The 19,300-nt window shown below is 45.0% G+C and overlaps 1 protein-coding gene across 2 annotated transcripts in view; it reads right to left on the bottom strand.

Moving 5' to 3' along the window:
- TBKBP1 (TBK1 binding protein 1) overlaps nt 1–19,300 on the bottom strand; it is a 60,609-nt gene that overhangs the window by 6,206 nt on the left and 35,103 nt on the right. For both annotated transcript variants that reach the window (XR_014150695.1, XM_081837880.1), the window contains exons 8-9: nt 2,936–3,054; nt 866–1,593 (exon numbers count right to left, since the gene is read on the bottom strand). Coding sequence is in view for 1 of the 2 variants with exons in the window: in XM_081837880.1 (XP_081694006.1) it covers nt 866–1,593; nt 2,936–3,054 (847 nt within the window). In the remaining variant the exon portion in view is untranslated. The remainder of the gene's footprint in view (nt 1–865; nt 1,594–2,935; nt 3,055–19,300) is intronic.

Raw genomic sequence — 19,300 nt, 5'->3', positions numbered from 1 at the left:
AGCCCTGCACCCAATTGCAAATGCTTTTGCTTGGCTGGAACACATCCTTTCGCGTCTCTGGATGGAGGATATAGAGGTATCTGGGAATGTGCATGGAAACTACTCTTCTGTACAATGGCAGAATCTGCATCTGTTGCTCCACCCACTTCTGCCTGTGGCTCCGTCCACCCCGTTATGTGGTCTTCAAAAGGCTGTCCAGAATGGAATACTGAAAATGGCTCCCCGCCCCTCTTGCTACAGAGGTGATGTGGCTATACACTCAACCGCACAAACTAATGCCGTGCTCACACACGCTGTTCTTGTCATCAAAATACAGTATGTTGTATTTTCCCAGTTAATCTGGATATATTCTTTCTGGGGAAATTGCAGTATGTTAAAGCACACTCAGCCCTGCTGCTAACATCCATTTGCGATATTTCACCAACCCATTTACAGTATTAAGCCCCCTTAAAGCCAAAGAGTACCATTTTAACCCCCAGAGCAATTTAAAAACCAGTCCCTCTTCCCAGGGGACTCTGGGAACTGTAGTAGCTCTGCGAGGGGAATAGGGGGTCTCCTAACAACTCTCACTATCCTTAACAAACTACAGCTCCCAGGATTCTCTGTGGTGAGCTTGTGACTGTTTAAAAAAGTGATATAATACTGCTTTAAATGTATGGTGCAGATAGGAACTCAAGTCTTTTGCCTGTGCCACTCAAATAGTCATTATAAAAATCCCAGAAAATGTTTTTTTAAAAACAAGCACAAAACTTAATTTATAAATAAAATAAGCAATATAAGAATATCTGTGTGGATGATCTTCCATGAGACCGGATAGCATTTGAACTGGAATGATGGCATATAAACATCACTGGGTGCTGCTTACATTGATTGAAGGCCAGGACTGGGCATGCTCAGCCCTGGAGTATGAGGCATCAGTCCGGTGTGTGGAGGTGTCGGGGATAGGGAACCCTGCACAGAAGGAGGCGCAGCGAATGCCCCCCGCTTCAGGGCTGGGGGGACTTGGGAGGGCCCAGTCGTCTTCGTCCGAGGACTGCTTCTCAAAGCGCAAGTGCTCCTCGAAGGCGTCTCTGGCGTAAACTTCGCCGTAGGGACGGTGCTTTGGTAAGGTGGAAGCTTCCGGCTGCAGCCAGAGGGAGCGGTTCTGCTGGTACATAGCCGCATCGCTCACCTCCGAGTAGCTCCGGCGACCCTGGAAGCTCGCCTTGATGTGGTGGCTCAAGGGTTTGGAGTAGGCCAGATCCATGATGCTCCTCTCGCCACCCGGTGACCTGTGCTGCGAGGTGATGGCGGGGGAGGAGCAATTGGGGCCCGGCGAGCAGCGCTGCGGGGCAGGAGGCTGGGCAGGCAGCGGGGCAGGTGAACGACGCTGCGAGGCGGGGGACTGGCAAGGGGGCGGCGCTGGGGAACGGCGCTGATGCGCGGGGGACTGGCAAGGGGGCGGTGCTGGCGACCGTCTCTGCAGGCCCGGAGACTGGCATTGAGGGACAGATGAAGATCTCCCTTGCTGCGCTGGAGACGAGCACTGAGGACCTGGAGATCGACGCTGCTGAGCGGGGGAATGGCGCTGCGAATGAGGAGAGTGCCGCTGACCTGGAACAGAGCAGGAGCAAGTCAGAGAAGGATCCTGCTTCGAAACTGAGAGGCAGCAGTTGCTCTGAGGCTGCATTTCCCCACTCCCCCACATAGCTGTCTGCAAAACCAGCAAGCAAAACACCTCCAGCACCATTCGTCTGATTTGTACAGTGGTGCCCCGCAAGACGAATGCCTCGCAAGACGAAAAACCCGCTAAACGAAAGGGTTTTCCGTTTTGGAGGTGCTTCGCAAAACGAATTTCCTATGGGCTTGCTTCGCAAGACGAAAATGTCTTGCGAGTTTTTCCAACTTTTTCCCCCTCCCCCCCCTTTTTCTAAGCCGCTAAGCCGCTTATCTGCTTATCCGCTAAAAGCCGCTAAGCCGCTAATAGCGCTAATCCGTCAATGGGCTTGCTTCGCAAGACGAAAAAACCGCTAGACGAAGAGAATCGCGGAACGGATTCTTTTCGTCTTGCGAGGCACCACTGTACCAGTAAGAGGTCACTTAAGAGCATAAGAAGAGCCTGCTGCATCATGGCCAATGGTCCGTCTGTTCTCACGGGGGTCAGCCTGTGGGAAATGAGGAACCAGAACAGGAGGACAAGAGCATTCTCCCCTCCTGTGGTTTCCAGTTCCAACTGCCTTCAACTGCGGAGGTGGAGCATAGCCATCATTTGACTATTCGCTGCGCCAAGAAGTACTTACAATAATAATATTATAATAATTTATTACTTAAACCCCGCCCATCTGGCTAGGTTTCCCCAGCCACTCTGGCGGCTCCTAACAGAATATTAAAAACACGATAAAACATCAAACATTAAAAACTTCCCTAAACAGGGCTGCCTTCAGATGTTTTCTAAAAGTCAGAGAGTTATTTATTTCCTTCACATCTGACGGGAGGGCGTTCCACAGGGAGGGCGTTGCTGCCACAAAAGGCCCTTTGCCTGGTTCTCTGTAACGTCATTTCTCGCAGTGAGGGAACCACCAGAAGGCCCTCGGCGCTGGACCTCAGTGCTGAACGATGGGGGTGGAGACGCTCCTTCAGCTATACAGGGCCAGAGGCCATTTAGGTCTTTAAAGGTCAGTTCCAACACTTGGAATTGTGCTCGGAAACGCATCAAAAGGGTACCACTCTGGCTACCTCTCAGCAAGATGGACCTTTGGTCTGATTCACCATGGCTCTTCTTATTTTTTGTAATTCGGGCTGGTGGGCAGACTTGCCTTGCCTTTGGCCCTTTCCAGGTCTCATAAACACACTCACACTTGCCTGGTTTCACTGGTTATCACAGCTCCTTCTTCCTCTGACCTGCTCCCAAACCCCGTGCCTCCCCTGGCTTTTCCCTCCCCCATGCCCCACTCACCACCATTGAGGGCCTGCTCTTGCACAAGCGTCCGGAGAATCTGGCTTTGGAGAGAACTCAGGTTCCTCAGGCGACACAACTCCTCGGTCAGCTCCGTGTAGGCAAGGGCCAGGTTTACCCTGACAAAAGAGGGGAAAAGGGGGAAAGCCCTGAAGGCGTATAAACGGCAGCCTCTGCAATAGGAGGCACTTTCTTTGGAGGGTGAGAGATGGGCGAGATTTATACAACCGCTTTGGAGGCAACCTTTGCCATCTGTTGTGATCTTCAGTGGGTCACCACAGGCAGAAAGCGAATGCAGAATAGCCACCCTTCCTAACCTTCCTCCTGCAAGTCAAGCTTCCGGATATGAACACCACAGTAAAACAAATCAATCTAGCAGTGATCCACTAAACTAGGAGCTGGGCCCATAGCCAGGGCTGGCACCAAGTCTTCAGGGACCTCTCAGCCTGGTGCTGCTGACCACCCTCTGCCAGTGCATGAATGCCCCCCCCACACGACCCAATGCTGCTGTTGCCATGGCAGTGGTAGCAACACTACTTACTGCACTCCTTGTCTGGCTCCTGAATGGCTGTTTCAGTGCCAGGAAGGCAGGGTGAGACATTTCACTAACCTTTTCCACCCATTCAAATGGAGGAGCATTCAACCATGTAATTCTTTACCTACATTCTTCAGGGGCCATAGCTCAGTGGTTTCCCACCTGCTTTGCATGCAAAAGGCACTGGATTTTAATCTGCACCACCTTCAGGTAAAAGGATCTCAGGCAACAATATTGGGAAAGGCATCTGGCCTGGAGATCTTAGAAAGCAGCTGCCAGCCAGGAGACAATATAGAGCTAAAAACTGTCTTGGGAAACCTATGGGCCTCCAGATGTTGGGAGTCATCTCCTATCAGCTGGAGCCAGGAATGATGGGAGTTGTGGTCCAGCAACATTTGGAAGGGCACAGTTTCCCCACCCCATGAAATAAATGGAGCAATAGCTCGGTAGAAGTAACTTCACGTGTTCAAAGGGGTATAGTCCACAAACATGTTTAACCACTTTAGTTGCTCTTTGTGGCAACTAGGTCATTATGTCGTTGCTTCCTACATCTGGGTTTCCCAAACTTAGGTCTCCAGCTGTTTTGGGACTACAATTCCCATCAGCTTACAACCCTGTTCTACAATTGAACATCAGCTTACAACCCTGACGACTGGTCCTGCGAGCTAGGGATGATGGGAGCTGTAATCCAAAACCAGCTGGAGACCCAAGTTTGGGAAACCCTGTTCTACATGAACATCAGCTTACAACCTTTATGTGGAAAGGAACCAGGTATTTTGGCCTACCCACCTGGTTCCTTCCTCTATTAAACTACTGGATCAGTGCGGGAAGAAGCTGCAGGGAACACCATGCTCACTCCAAGGAGATGGAGGAGAGCTGCCACTGTATCTCTATTCAGGTGGTTTCCAATTCCCAACTCCCTGGCTCGCTTGCCAGGGCATGATCTGATGTTAGGCTCACAGCATCAGTCATAGCCATAGATGCCAACTCCCTTGAGTACACACAAAATTCCCCATGAAGGAGTCAGGCACCCACAAATTTCGGTGCCAGGGACATGCACGCTGCATGGCACCTATGGCCCCAGGCACCCACAATCGCAGGGCCAAGTTAGCATTCCTGGTCATGGTCACAGCTTTATTCTCAATTCATGTTTTGTTATCATTGGCAAGATATCCCAAATACACTTTTGATCCAAACTACCGGGTTGCATCCGAAGAATGGTGCACACAAGGAAAACAAACCAGAGGTCTGTGCAAATTTTGCACGGGTTCTCTAGTTATTCGTAAGCATTTGCTCCTACAAAAGGTTGCACAAGAAGAAGAAATTAATCTGACACTAACGAAGCCATACTAGTGTGAACAGCTAAAGGGGAAAGGGCTGTGTAACACACCATGGGAAAACCCAACTTTGCTGTGCTCCGAAACAGTAATGTGAACACACATTACTTCTCTCCCCCAACCTTCACCCCCGGTTCCTTTTCACACATCTTTATTTAGAGCACTTGTTGGCCCACCCAGTCCCCAGAGCCCTTGGAGAATTCATAGAGTACAGTTAAACACATTAAAAACCAATCTTGTAAATCTCCAGCTTATAAACCAGCACTAGCAGCATGGCAGCATTTAAACCCTTGCAGAAACACAGTTCTAAAAGGCCAAGGACAATCAAACAGAAAGGTTTCCACTTGGCACACACACACACACACACACACACACACACACACACACAAGAATCTTAATGAAGGTGCCAGGCATCTCATAATTAGGGTGCCACCACTGACAAAGCCATATCCATTTTAATGTTCCATTATTTTAATGTTGTATTTTATTTTTGTTTTTAAGTTGTAATCATTCTTCTTGTTTTTATTATTGTTTGTAAGCTGCTCTGAGCCCGGCCTTGGCTGGGGAGGGCGGGGTATAAATAAAAAATTATTATTATTATTATTATTATTATTATTATTATTATCATCATCATCATCATCATCATCCTTTGCGAGCAGTCAGTGTTGTTCCCAGAGAATTCTCAGTCCCCAATTCTGAACTTCAGTCTAGCCAGAAATGAGGACCCTCAGTCAGAGAATAGCTTCAGGTATGGCAGATAAGAGAAGGCTGCAAAAGTCCAGCCCTACGATCACAATACTGTCTTGAACCATGAGATGTTGTGGAAACACTTCCTCCCTTTAGGGGATGACCCACTCACTGCCCATCAACGCCCTGACAAAACCATCAAGCCTTTAGAAAAGAAGAAGAAGAAGTCAGGTCTTGCCCTGAACTTCTATGTCACCTTGAAATAACATATTGAGTACGCTTATGAGAATGGAGAACCTGTCTGATGACGTTACGAAAGGCACGTCACCACGTGGACATCTTGCACAGAGAAAGCCATTGAGTTAAACTGAATGGCTCTGACAAGGGGGGGCAGGACATGGGAGATGGGGTGCACTTAACTGTACCAGACAGCTATCCCCTTTCCATGGATTTGTCGCCAATTGTCTCTTCAAGGCTCCTCAAAGGGGCAGGGGGAGGAATTATTCAATTCTGCCCAAAGAAAATTCAATTGTGTTCTCTTTTCTTTCTTCTCTCGAGTGAAGAGGGACAGCGAATTCCCCTTCGAGGGGTGCGGATGTTTTTCCTGACATTTGGAAGCTTTCGTTGAGGGCTTGTGATAGGAGATGAACTGAAATGTCCCGAAAGATCTGGTTATGAATGACTGTCAGAGCCTGACAAGCAGCATGGAGCGTGCGCACAGAGGATGTATCCTATTGATAGAGAAGGTATGTCTGCTTCTAAGATGGTGAAGTGTCCCACCTAGAATCACCTCTGTGGCTACAATCCAAGATGCACTTCTAGAGCATCTAAAGATACCAAGACGGGCAGCTTTAAAGCTCACCACTCTTCCTTCTCCTCGCAACCTGGATCTCCACGTTTTTATTTATATGCCATCTCCCACTCACACAATCATGGGTTCATAGGAGTCCAAAATTAATTACACATTTGTGGGGCAGCAGCGTTGAAGCATTTGTTTAATGACTGTGGGAGTCCCGTCCCCCCACAACTATTCTTTAACTGTTTTATTGGTTTTAAGAAAACAAACTTTACTAGATCCCATATATACATATAAATAAAAAAATCCACAATATAGCAAAATACATACAAACAAGAAATACAGTATAATTATAGTTACAGGTAGGTAGCCTTGTTGGTCTGCCAAAGTCAAAACAAAATTTAAAAAATCCTTCCAGTAGCACCTTAGAGACCAACTAAGTTAGTTATTGGTATGAGCTTTTGTGTGCATGCACACTTCTTCAAATAGATGTATCTGAAGAAGTATGCATGCACATGAAAGCTCATACCAATAACTAACTTAGTATAATTATATTTATACTTGGCTTTTCCGCATAGTAAAATGCTATATTTGTCCATACTTACATTTATACCTCATAAACTCAATAAGGAGTTTCCATTTATCTTTAAAATTTCATCTTTCTTTTCTGCCTTCTCTCTCTCTCTAATCAAGCCCGTAAGCTTATACCTTGAATGGCTACCTTCCAAATTTTTGTTAAACATTCTTTCACTGTGGGTGGTGACCTATTTTTTCCATTAAATCATTGTATTTTAATATTCTGCTGGAAGCCGCCCAGAGTGGCTGAGAAAACCTAGCCAGATGGGCGGGGTATAAATAAATGATGGTGATGATGATGATGATGATGATGATGTTGATGATGCAACAAGCATGCAAAAGTTACTATTAAATTCCCCATTAACTCTTTATGTTTCTGGGTCTAAATACAATAATAATTTGTAATAAAGTGCAAAATGTTATTAACAATATTATCTTTACTACCTCTCCCCATAAGATTTTAATCAACGGAAAGGTCCACCAAATATGTTCCAGATCTGCTAGGGTTGCCATATTTCAAACAGTGAAAATCTGTTCAGAAAAGTTGTTGAGCAAAAACGGTATTGCCAACATGGACTGCCATTTCCCCAGATACTGCACTGATTTCTGCCCAGACACTGATGACGACTGTGGTATTCCTGATATGTCCAGGAACCTCCAGATGTATGACAACCCTAATATCTGCTTTCAAATGTACACATCTCTCAACACTTTCTACCACAGAGAATGTGAATTTTACTCAATCTTTGTAGAGTCGTGTACCATTCATAGAGCGGTTCGTATTGATTTTTTTGTATGTTAGCAAAAAGAGTTTGTGCTGATTCCCGAGTAAAATCCCATCCCCATTCTTGTTCAGAAATTGGTTTAAATTACATGCACTCTAAGACTATGACACGATGACATAGCTTGAGGGTTTGAAGATGATATCCTTTTGTTATAACTGCAGAAGCCTTATTTTTATATATAAGGCATTAGTTAGCAACCAAACAGGGGTCTTGACTGGACTGAAAAGGGTTTGGGAAACAGATTTAGGGCAAGAAATAGATGAGACAAAATGATGGCTCTTGGCCCTGGCAAAATCCATCTCTGCATATATTAGAAAAAGTACTTTAAAAGTGGTTCACAGGTGGTACTAGATGCCAATTCAGCACACCCATATATTGCCTATGGTCCAATCATAATACTGATGGAAACTATGGGACTTGTTATCGCTTTTGGTTGCGTAGTCGTACTGATGGGGTTGTACTGATGGGTATAGTCTATTTTTTTTTTTTAAAAAAGGTTTAAAATAATTTAATTGTCTCTTCAATATTTTTAGATATTCTATGTTCTTTTTAAAATACATGTGGAATCAGGGCTTTTTTTTACTTGCTCCTCTGCTAGTGTACATGCTAACAGATTATCAGCTTTCCTTCCTTTCTCAAGATATTTTTGAGTAAAATTAAAGGCTTTTTTTCCTGCTTCATGAACATTTCGCAGTTCTAACATATTTCTGTATTTCTCAAGTTCTGCATACGTACTATCTGACATCACAACCCTGTGTTGCTGTTCTGAATTTCTTATTTTCTCAAACAGCTATTTATTTAATGTGGTGCGCTGTTTCTGCAAATAACTTGACATATTTATTAACAAACCTCATGCAAAAGCTCTGCCATATTCCAAATTATTTTCCAATTTATTTCACTAGTGACATTATGTTGGGGAAAAATTCTTGCAGATTATTCTGTATTGTCTGTACAATTCTCGAATCTTGTAATAAGAATATAGTTAACCTCCAACTCTGAGGCTTAAACACGCTGTTCTTCCTTCCCAAGTTAAACATCTTGGCCCATTATCAGAAATGCTTTGAATTCCCATTTCTGATAGTAGCTCATCAGCTAATAAAGCAAATAAAGGAGAATTTCAAAAGTAAACTTGTGTTTTTGCTTGGTCTGATATTGAACAATGTGATTTTTAAAAATTAGATATATATTTATAAAAAGCCATGCATCGATCAGATGCAAAGTTTGGGATCTCCTTAAAAAAGCTTTGAGGAAGAGTACTTTCGGTGTTTCCAGTTTAACGTCTTATGTCCAACTTTGGGGTTATAATCCCATTGAAGTCCCCTGCACATAACACATTTCCTTCATAAGAGGCAATGGTTTCATCAAACAATTTATTACAGAGTCTTTGCTTCTCCTTTGGGGCTAGACATTAATCAAAGGGTTTTTTTTAAATCTAACATTAATCTTTTTAAAAGTAGCTATTATTATTAAATGATAGAAGCCTGTTTCTTTATATATAGGTTTCTAGCCCTCATGGTCACAGTGGGTGGGCAGGGGGAGAAGCTTTTAACACTAGAGGCATATTTAGGGGTTGGAAGTGATACAGCTGTGGTTTCATAGCCCCGTCTGCAACCACCAGGAATCAGCCCTGTAGATTTATATTTATCTCTCTCTGTGTGTGTGTGTGGTCTTAGCTACAAGCTTGGTTAAACTAAAGTTCGCCTAGAAACTGACAAAACCACAAACTTTGCATTTCAGAGCCCCGATCCAGAGAGCCCATGGGCACAGAGAGGGCTGCTTGCCCAATGCCCAAGTACTCAGCCCATTTCACAGATGCTGCTCTCAGCAAACTTTACAAACAGCTCTGTTAAGAAGGCTGGTATTATTAATCCCCGTATTAAATGTTACAGATGGGAGGAGGCGGTGGAAAGATGTGAGATAACAGCTCACTTAAGGCCACTCAGCAAGTTCGCATGTGAAATGCGAGGTGAAGCAGGGGCTTCCTGCTTATGGCTTGTGCCTTTAACCTCCCGACTATTACCAGCTCTTGATAAAAGCTCTGTGCAGCTCACAAAACAACGCACATGGAAACTGCATGGGGGAAGCGCATTAGGGAAAGTGTGGCTGTACGCAGTGCCAGTTATACGTAGAAGCTAAACAAGCTATAGCTTAGGGCCCCACTCTCTTGGGGGCCCCCAAAAAATTTAAAGGAAAAAAAACCCTGGATGTACACTTCCAAAATATAAGATAAAAAACAATTAAAACAAAACCTACATACAGCAACAGTGTTTTGTGTTGTGTAGGCTCCTATGATGTAAGTAATGGACCCTGCCTGCTAGCCTGCTCCCTAAAATATCACTGGTTTGCTCCTTTCTATATATAGGGTGCCTACATTCTGCATGGGCTGGTTGCGTGTCAACATGTGCAAATGGCTTTAGATACCTACTACGTCCATAAATTACCATATAGCATATATTCAACACAAAAACAGCGACAATTTGTTGTTGACAAAGGACAGCTGTATTTATAAAATGCCATTTTTATGCTCTGTGCAGCTTACAAAAACACACACACGGAAACTGCATGGGGGAAGCGCATTAGGGAATATGTGTGTGAGTGCATGCGTAAATTGTGTGGCTGCATGCTGCAGCTTCTGAACATTTGCGGTGTCTTGATCCCTGCACAGAATCTTGCTTCCCCAGTGCAAGTTATGTTAGCAGGATCGGTTTGTGAAAGTAGAGCTTTGTTCAAAGGCAGGCACTGTGTGTTTTAATTCTTCCAAAACAAAACATCAGCTCTGTAATATGCAAAGTGTGAAGCATACCTCTGAGCATGTGCAAAATGCATTTTCCTCCTTTCCCCCTCCCATCTCACGAAAAGCCACAGTCTCTCCACACATTTAGGAATAAAACAGTGAGGTCTGTACGTATCATATGGGACACAAGTATATAGGAGCCCCAGCACATAATATAATAAAAATTTAAGCACTGCAAACGTAAAAAGAAATACTGCAGTCTCCCTTTCTTTTTAGTTCGGTTTGTAGACTTTCAATTTTAAAGTTTCACACCAGATCCCTTCCTTCCCTCCCAGGGCTTGATTTAGGTTTGATGAGACCCTAAGCTACTGAAGGTAATGGGGCCCTTTATATGTCCAGCTGTCTTTTGTCAACAACAAATTGTCGCTGTTTTTTGTTGTTGTATATATGCTATATGGTAATTTATGGACCTAACAGAAAGCCATTTGTACATAACAAAATATGTATTTTATCAAAGTAATTGTTGAACTGAAATAAAATTAAGAAGTATATTATACTTTTTTAAAAATGCTGGATCTTTTGGGTTTTTTTTATTGGGTTGTTGGTTTTGTTTTGATTTTATGTACTTGCTATTTTATGTGAACCACCCCAAGACCTTCGGATATAGGGCGGTATAGAAATAAAATAAATAAAATAATAAAATAAAATAAATAAACAAACATTTCCAGTTTCTGCATTCCTCTTTCAGGGTTGCTATCAATACAATAAATGGTGCCAAAGTGTGAGAAATTTGCCAGTTTCAGCTTGATGGGACTTTTTTTTTTTTTTTGGTAAATCAAAACCTTCTAAACTTTAAAAACATCAGCCTTTTTTAAAAAAAAAAAATTCAAGCATTCCATTTTGAGGAATGTTTTTTCAGTGGTTTTTGCTTTTTAAAAAAACAACTATTTTGTGCATTTCGCATTATTTCCATTAACCTGATCTCAACAATCGCCCACACTCTCAAGAGGAGGTAGCACATATGTAAACAACAGGACCAAAACAAGCCACCAAAAGCAACGGTACTCATGCACCACGTAACCTCAGAATCTAGTAGCATGAGAGAATCTTACTTTTCAGGGTTTTTGTTTTCCAGAAACAAGTTTATAGACCATACGGCTCCACCAAGAGTCTAGGTAGGTTTATCCTAATCTGCAATGCACCTTGCCCCTTCTCATTGCTGGCAGAAGTTGGATAACTGTGCCAAATTAATCAAACGTGGATAAAGTATATTTGCTGTGGATTATTTATATACCGTACATGCAGGTCTCACAATGTGCTATTAGAAAATCATATACACACACACACAAACACACACACTTCAACCCAGGATATGCATTTTTGCACACATTAATTTGGCTGGAGAACTGCAATGCAAAATTCTGGTGAATTCCCTCTGGAAGAAAAGAAAAAAAGCCCTGCACAGAAGTGAAAAATTTCAAAGGTGTTTCAGTGTGTTTGTGTATTGTATGGAAGCGTGCAAATTAAGCAAGCTTGCTTTTAGATACAAGCTGAACTGAATTTATCCCTACTGCTTGGTCTTTTATACTGAGCATGTATATATTATATCTGCAAGAAATGGTGAGCATGTTGCACTGTATATTTCAAGGCGTTCCCCCTTCTTTGCAAATGAAGGCTGAGCAAGATATTCTCCCCTCCCACCACTGCTTGGCTCCTTCCTCAAGCCCCTCCATCCCACCCCGCCGGCAGTGCAATGGAACACAGGGTTGTGTGGGTGGTTTCTATGTGGCTGGGGAGGGGGGAGCCTAAATCTATAGCCACTGCGGGTGGAAGGAGCGAAGAGCGAGCCTCGTAAACAGGCCTGCCGCACAACCAAATGAGAAAAAGCACGAAACCACAGCATTATCTACCATCTCGGCGTGGCTCAGTGGGCAGGAGAGCAGAGCTGTGTGGGGAGAGGAAATGGCCGGGCAGAACTAACATACCACCCCTTAAAATAAATTTAAAAACTATACAAGAAAATGCACGGGGCTACCAGCCACAGATACTCCCACTGCTTCTTGTTTTATTTTAAAGATTGTCGGTGCTTGCTTACACACTGCATACAGTGGTACCTCGGGTTAAGTACTTAATTCGTTCTGGAGGTCCGTTCTTAACCTGAAACTGTTCTTAACCTGAAGCACCACTTTAGCTAATGGGGCCTCCTGCTGCTCCCGCGCCACCGGAGCACAATTTCTGTTCTGATCCTGAAGCAAAGTTCTCAACCTGAAGCACTATTTGTGGGTTAGCAGAGTCTGTAACCTGAAGCGTATGTAACCTGAAGCGTATGTAACCTGAGGTACCACTGTATTAACTAATGGGAGTGGGGACAGGGAAGGTGCTTTTGACCCGAAAAATAGACTAATGAGCATTTGGAAGATGAGGAGCAGCAACAACACAAGAAAGCCCAGATTATGAATTTTGGCAAAGTTTAGGACTGGTGATTTAAGGTAGCCAAAATGAGCAGGTAATCTTGTTATCGGAGGTGGCTCCTCAGAACTTCTTTCCAAAGCAAGACCTCAAGTCTGGGACATGTGGAGCAGAAATGAAACAATGCCTCTGAGCATGGGCAGAGGGCCTTTCCTTAGCCCCCACTCCCCACCCTAAGCAAGCACAGACTGCCTCAGTGCCGGGGGGGGGGGAGACCAGAGTTCAAATCCCCACTCAGCCATGAGGCTCATGGCATGGGCAGTCTCCCTCGCAGGGTTGTTGTGTGGATAAAATGAAAGAGGAGACCTGTGTATAACACCTTGATCTCCCTGAAGGAACGGTGGGATGTAAAGTGTGAAAAATTAAATAAACAAGCCATCTCACCTTCTGTCTTGGGCACCTTGCCAAGCTGGCATTATGAGGAAGGCGGCTGCAGTCGTTCCGAGTGGGTGAGCGGCTACGGGAAAGTCTCCCCACGCACTCTCAAGAGCAAACTCATATTTTTCACATCTTCCAGGGCTGAGCTGCTGCTGCTCTGGAACGAAGTTCCGGTGAAGCCTCTATTGTAACAATAAGCTTGCAAGAACCTATTCTTTCCTCCGACCTCAGCAGCCAGGCTCCAGGAATTCAGTCAAAGCTTCACCACCCACCTCCCCAACTGCAACGGAGGGCAGATGAGATATTGCCCAGCAGCAGTTTATGTGGCCTTGTTGTATCTCGTTTTCCACAAGAGGGCGAGGTCAGCAAAATGTGGTTGCAAAATTCAAACGTGCTTCTATGGATGGAAAGGGGGGGGGTGGAGGGAGGAGATGAAAGCCAGAGGGGTAGGCCTTTTAGTCTGCTACAGCAAGAACGCACAAAAATGTTCTCCGGCACCTTGAAGACTAAGCCATTTATTGCACTACAGGCTACTGTGGAGTAGAGTCCACGTTTGGCCCCAGAATTTACCATCTCTCTCTAGTCTATATACATACTCAGGGTTTCCCAGCTGCTGCTTGGACTACAACTCCCATTATCCTGAGCTAGCAGGACCAGTGGTCAGGGATAATGGAGAGTGTAGTCCGAAAACAGCTGGAGACCCAAGTTTGGGAAACCCTGGAGTCACTGAAGGGTAAAACTTCATGCATGTCGTGAATGTTTGCACCACAATAAATCTGCTAGTCTTTAAAGGTGCCGTAAGACTATTTTCTTCTGTCCTCCTATGAAACAAAGGAGGCTCTTTTCAGCTTGAAATCAGACCAATCTATAATCTATGCCGGTAGGGTGGCTCCTTATGCATTGCCAAAACAGAGGACAAAAGCGGGATACGGCTCTGCATAAAATTTGCACGTGCTGATCTCGGTATATGGTTTTTGTAAGGGAAAAAAATGTGCTGCAGTTCGTGTCACAACCTCAAGCAAGCACACATCCTTTTTAAAGCATGGAGGGATGGAGAACCTGGGGCCCTCGAGATATTATTGGAATCCATGTCTAGCCCAACAGTGTGTGATTGAGGGCCACAGATTCCCCACCTTTAGTTTATTGTCCATGCATAGCCAACATAGGAGGACTATGATGGGTTTTAGAGGTTGCCCTTCAACAGTGGACTCTAGTGCCCTTTGGAGTATGAAACCCAAAAGCTCGTAGAGGAAGCACATATGAGTCATGTTTCCTTTTCTGATTGTTGCCGGGGAATGTGTGAAGGGGGGAATTTGCGTGCCCTTCAGAGAAAGCCATTGCAGGCGTCGGAAGGAGGCAGATTTAGCCCCACAGGGTCTCAAACCACCGCAAAATTCACCTGCGAAAGCCCCGCTGAAATTAACAGGTGGCTCTTGCACAGTCCCCATTCATTTCAATGAGGCACCTGCGGGGGCTATTTCCCAGCATATCATTCTCCACGGTGCTCAAGGGGCTGGTGTAGAAGCTGTCTGGCCTCAGGAATCCACCATTTCACGCTTCCAACATCATCACTATTGCTCCTGCTTTTGTTCTTTTAGCAATCGGCAGAGGTAGGGCTGTAGCTTTAGGTGGCAGAGCATCAGCCTTGCATGCTGGAGGGTTCATAGTTCAGGCCCTGCCATGTCCAGGTAGGATGGGGAAAGGACCCTGCCAGAACCCTGAGGAACTGCTGCCAGCCAGTGTAGACTAAGGAGATTGTTAGCCGCTTTGAGACTCCTTAAAAAGGTAAAGGGACCCCTGACCATTAGGTCCAGTTGTGGCCGACTCTGGGGTTGCGGTGCTCATCTCACTTTATTGGCCGAGGGAGCCTGCGTATAGCTTCTGGGTCATGTGGCCAGCATGACTAAGCCGCTTCTGGCAAACCAGAGTAGCGCACGGAAACGCCGTTTACCTTCCCGCCGGAGTGGTACCTATTTATCTACTTGCACTTTGACGTGCTTTCAAACTGCTAGGTTGGCATGAGCAGTGACCGAGCAATGGGAGTTCGCCCCGTCGCGGGGATTCGAACCGCCGACCTCCTGATCGGCAAGTCCTAGGCACCTGCGTCCCTTGAGACTGCTTAAGGTAGTGATAAAGCGGGATATCAAATCCAAACAACTCCTCCTCCTGTTCCTTCTCCTCCTCCTCCTCCTTCTTCTAAGCTAAATGGGCCCATGGGTCCAACTCAGCACAAGACAGCTTCCTCTGCTCCTAGTTTGGCTGTGTCTTTTAGGGTAACTCCTCACAAGCTAGCTGACGATAAAAATGTTAAAAACAAAGCAAGCAAGCGCATGATAAAAACGCAATCAGATTCCACCCCCCAGAGATGCAAAAGAGAGAGGAGTTGTGACTCACTTAGGCTTCCTGGAAAAGGGCAAAGCTGCTCAAAGAATCTTCTGGCATAATATATATAGGTTTTTTTTTCTTTTCTTTTCTGGATATGATAATCCAAGAGTTCTGGCTTAAATTTTTGGAAGGCCCTTTCTCTGTTTAAACCTACTGCTACTCACCCCTAATCCTTGGGATGCTATAGATTAAAAACTGAATAAACAAACTGCCACTCACTTTTTCGACTATGCTTAGGTGCCCCTGCTGAGTTCCTGCCGCGAGCCTGAGCCGCCTCGTGCCAGGGTGGAAGGCCAGTTTGCCCCCACCCACCCCTTACAACTCTAGTGCGCGAAAAAGCTATGTGGGCACTTTGGCAAAAGCTGGCACAGCTAGCATGACCCGAGAGTGAATTTCAGGTATGTGGGATAAGCCTCTCCCTCCCACCGTCCCTCTCCACTTGGAGCTTTCATTTTCAAATAAGAGAGAAATGAAAGGAAAGGAAGGGGGGGGGGAGAGATAATGAACGAATGAGAACGTGATTAAAAACCTACAGTTCCCTCCGCCTTTCTGTGGCTAAGGTTTTGGGGAGAAGTGACTAGTTCAGGAAGTTTAAAAGACCAAAGGAAAGAAAAAAAAACTTTTTAGAATTAAATTGTGCCCTCCGTATTGCCAAGCAATGGAAAAGCAGAGTTTACAAAAAACGGAACTGCATTTACAAGAAAGGCAATTACAAGAAAGCTGCAAGCGCTGGTCGCTCCTTCCTCTCAAGGACTGGCACTGCTGCCAATCTTACGATGCCTACATGGACTAAATAACGTGGCACTGTGGGGACATGCCATGTGCATTTGTCCACGTCAAATTATGGGCAAATATCAGCTCATCTATGTGACCAAGAGTCCAGCGTGCCAGCCTCACATACCCCTTCCTTACTTTTTTCTTTACTTGTATTGTTGTAGTTAATGCCAGGTTGAGGTGGGGGGGACCCCTGAAATAACGATTCAATTGTCAGAAGTATAAATTGGATGGAGGCATGGTTATATGGATGGATGGAGATGAAAGACAAGTTTTGGAAGGAACGCAACTAAGTACTAAGCAGCTGCCCAACTTGCACATTTGGAAATGAAAGGAAAGACCACAACTGCGCCCCAGAGGCCATTTGTAATAGGATGAACCGAAGAAAAGTTAACCGCAGCAGCTGCATGCTTCGGGAGCTGCAGTGCCTGAACCAAGAGGCAGGCAGGTGGAAGAGACAGCAAAGTTTGCATGAAAATGGGCATTTGGAACACAGAGTTATAAATAGGAAGCCAGAATAAAGTACACAGAGGTCAAAACAGCATGTTCAGCTTGTCGATATTGGGACCTCCTTAGCAGCCTCCCTCCAATACTGAAGGCGTCATCAACTCCAGGGAGACTGATAGCAGACGTTGCCCAGGCCCGGCCCTACCATTTGGCAAAGTGGGTCGACGTCATCAGGCGGCAGATGCTCAGGGGCAGCACTGGAATTCCTTGGCTGTTCCCCGTGCCATGGAAAACAGATTCTGGGGCCATGTTCTGTTGATCCACTGTCTCAAAAGCAACGCTCCTCCTAGTGGACTTGCTAGTGTTGGGACGTTCAGCTCTAGATAGACCACTGGGTTCCCATTTTTTTATACGCATACAGCTGATGGATCTAGTTCTTACAGCAATACAAAATTCAGCAAGTGACCTCATTTCCCCTAAGTTGCGCGCGCATATATATATATATATATATATATATATATGAACCCCGCAGCTGTCTTCTTTGTGCAAATCTCCATTAAATCAATGGATCTCCAAACGGATTGCTCTTTCCTTTATTGTGAAAACAGAAACAAAGGGGAACAGAACCCTCTAGCTCCTCTCTGCCATCTGCACTCCAACACTTCCACATTAGCCCCTCCACACGGTGTCATTCTCTATCTGTCCACAGCTCAGCTTTGCCTATTTGACTTCTGCCCTGCCCCCCCCCCCCCCGCTACACACAATGTGGCACATTTGATCTGGTTTTATGAAAAGCCATTGTCTTCTCTCCGTTTGCACGGCACACACAGTTGTCAAGGATCCTCTCGCACCTTGCGAGCAATCTGGACAAGGCCAAACCTGATGTGCTGGCAATCGATAAAAGCAAACAAATAAAATGAAAACCCAGACACAAAACATGAAATGCAACTTGGCTCAAGCCAAGGCTGACAGGAAGATCTGCTTGGGGTTTTTTTCAGGTTCAAAGGGGGGAAGGAGGAAGAGACAATACCTATAACAATGTCAAATTCTCCCAGAACAGTGGTACCTCAGGTTACAGACGCTTTAGGTTACAGACTCCGCTAACCCAGAAATAGTACCTCGGGTTAAGAACTTTGCTTCAGGATGAGAACAGAAATCGTGCTCTGGTGGCGCGGGAGCAGCAGGAGGCCCCATTAGCTAAAGTGGTGATTCAGGTTAAGAACAGTTTCAGGTTAAGAACGGACCTCCAGAACGAATTAAGTTCTTAACCCGAGGTACCACTGTATAAGTTAGGGAATCAGCTACTGAGCTGAACTTAAAACTGGGCAAACTGAAAGCTGTCTTAAGAATGCTAAAAGTGATCCTGTGGTTCTCTCAGTGATCCATGGGATCAGAAGCTCTGAATTCTCCCGTCATGTGGCAGTTCCCAGGGAAAGGACTTTCACACTTATGATGCCCCCAATGTAGAAAATCTTCCACAGGAAGGCTCATCTGGCACGTACACTGATGTCATTTCAGCAGCAGGGAAAGACCTGTTATTTTATCAGGCCTTTCCATCTAAACTGCTTTTATCTTTATGGGTTTTTTGTTGTTTTTTTTGTATTTATGTCTTGGAAGACAACACTTTATGTTTGGTCAATGTTTTTACATTTTTCAAATGTAAAAGCTTGCCCCAAAAATGTTTTCAGATCCATGTTCTTACACTGCTCTTTTAAGATCCTCCTGCTTTGATTCTGTAGTTTTTTATGCTTTTTATTGAAATTTAATTTTGTAAACTGCCCTGGGGATTTCTCCACCAGTCGGTGAAGGGGCAGCTGCTCACTCGAGTGCTTACTTCCCTCTTCCCTCCTCATTCTTTTTCCTTTTGTATCTTGCACAGGAGGCAACTCCTAGGGGCCGAGGAGTCTTTGGGCCCTCTCAATAAAATGTTTGAGGGGGCCAGACCCCACCAAAATTGATGGGCATTGCCATTTGAATAGTGTATGTGCAGCACATTATGCGATCAATTATGTGGGGTGGGACCTACCTAGGCCCCCCCCAATATTTTATTCAAGTTGGCACCTCTGGTATCTTGTATCCAGATTGCGAACGTGCAGGCAGGGACCAGCTCATCTTTTGCATTCATGCATCATGCATGGGAATTTTGAGGTGCTTTATAAGCGTTAAGCGACAACAACAATAAATTCCTGTGACAAAATTAATTGCAACTGATCTGCTGTGCGGTTTCAGGTGCTCGCCAGGGGCACAAATAAAAGAACAGGGGGAAATAATGAAGACCTCGAACAAATGTTCTGCTCAGCTTCTTCTATATTTGGATGCAACTATAGTAAATGCACAGGGGAAAGGGGAAGTGGGCAAGCATTGTTTGGTCTGTGCACTTGCCATGTCTCTGAGATATTTGTCAGTCAAAGCACCTCTTCCCTGAAAAGTAGAATCTTTCACGGTTCACAGTGAAATGGGGC

This window comes from Podarcis erhardii, assembly GCF_964252035.2.
Source record: "Podarcis erhardii genome assembly, chromosome: 13".
Taxonomy (NCBI): domain Eukaryota; kingdom Metazoa; phylum Chordata; class Lepidosauria; order Squamata; family Lacertidae; genus Podarcis; species Podarcis erhardii.
The sequence above is the reverse complement of the archived record's forward strand: the minus strand, read 5'-3'. Positions and strand labels throughout refer to the sequence as shown.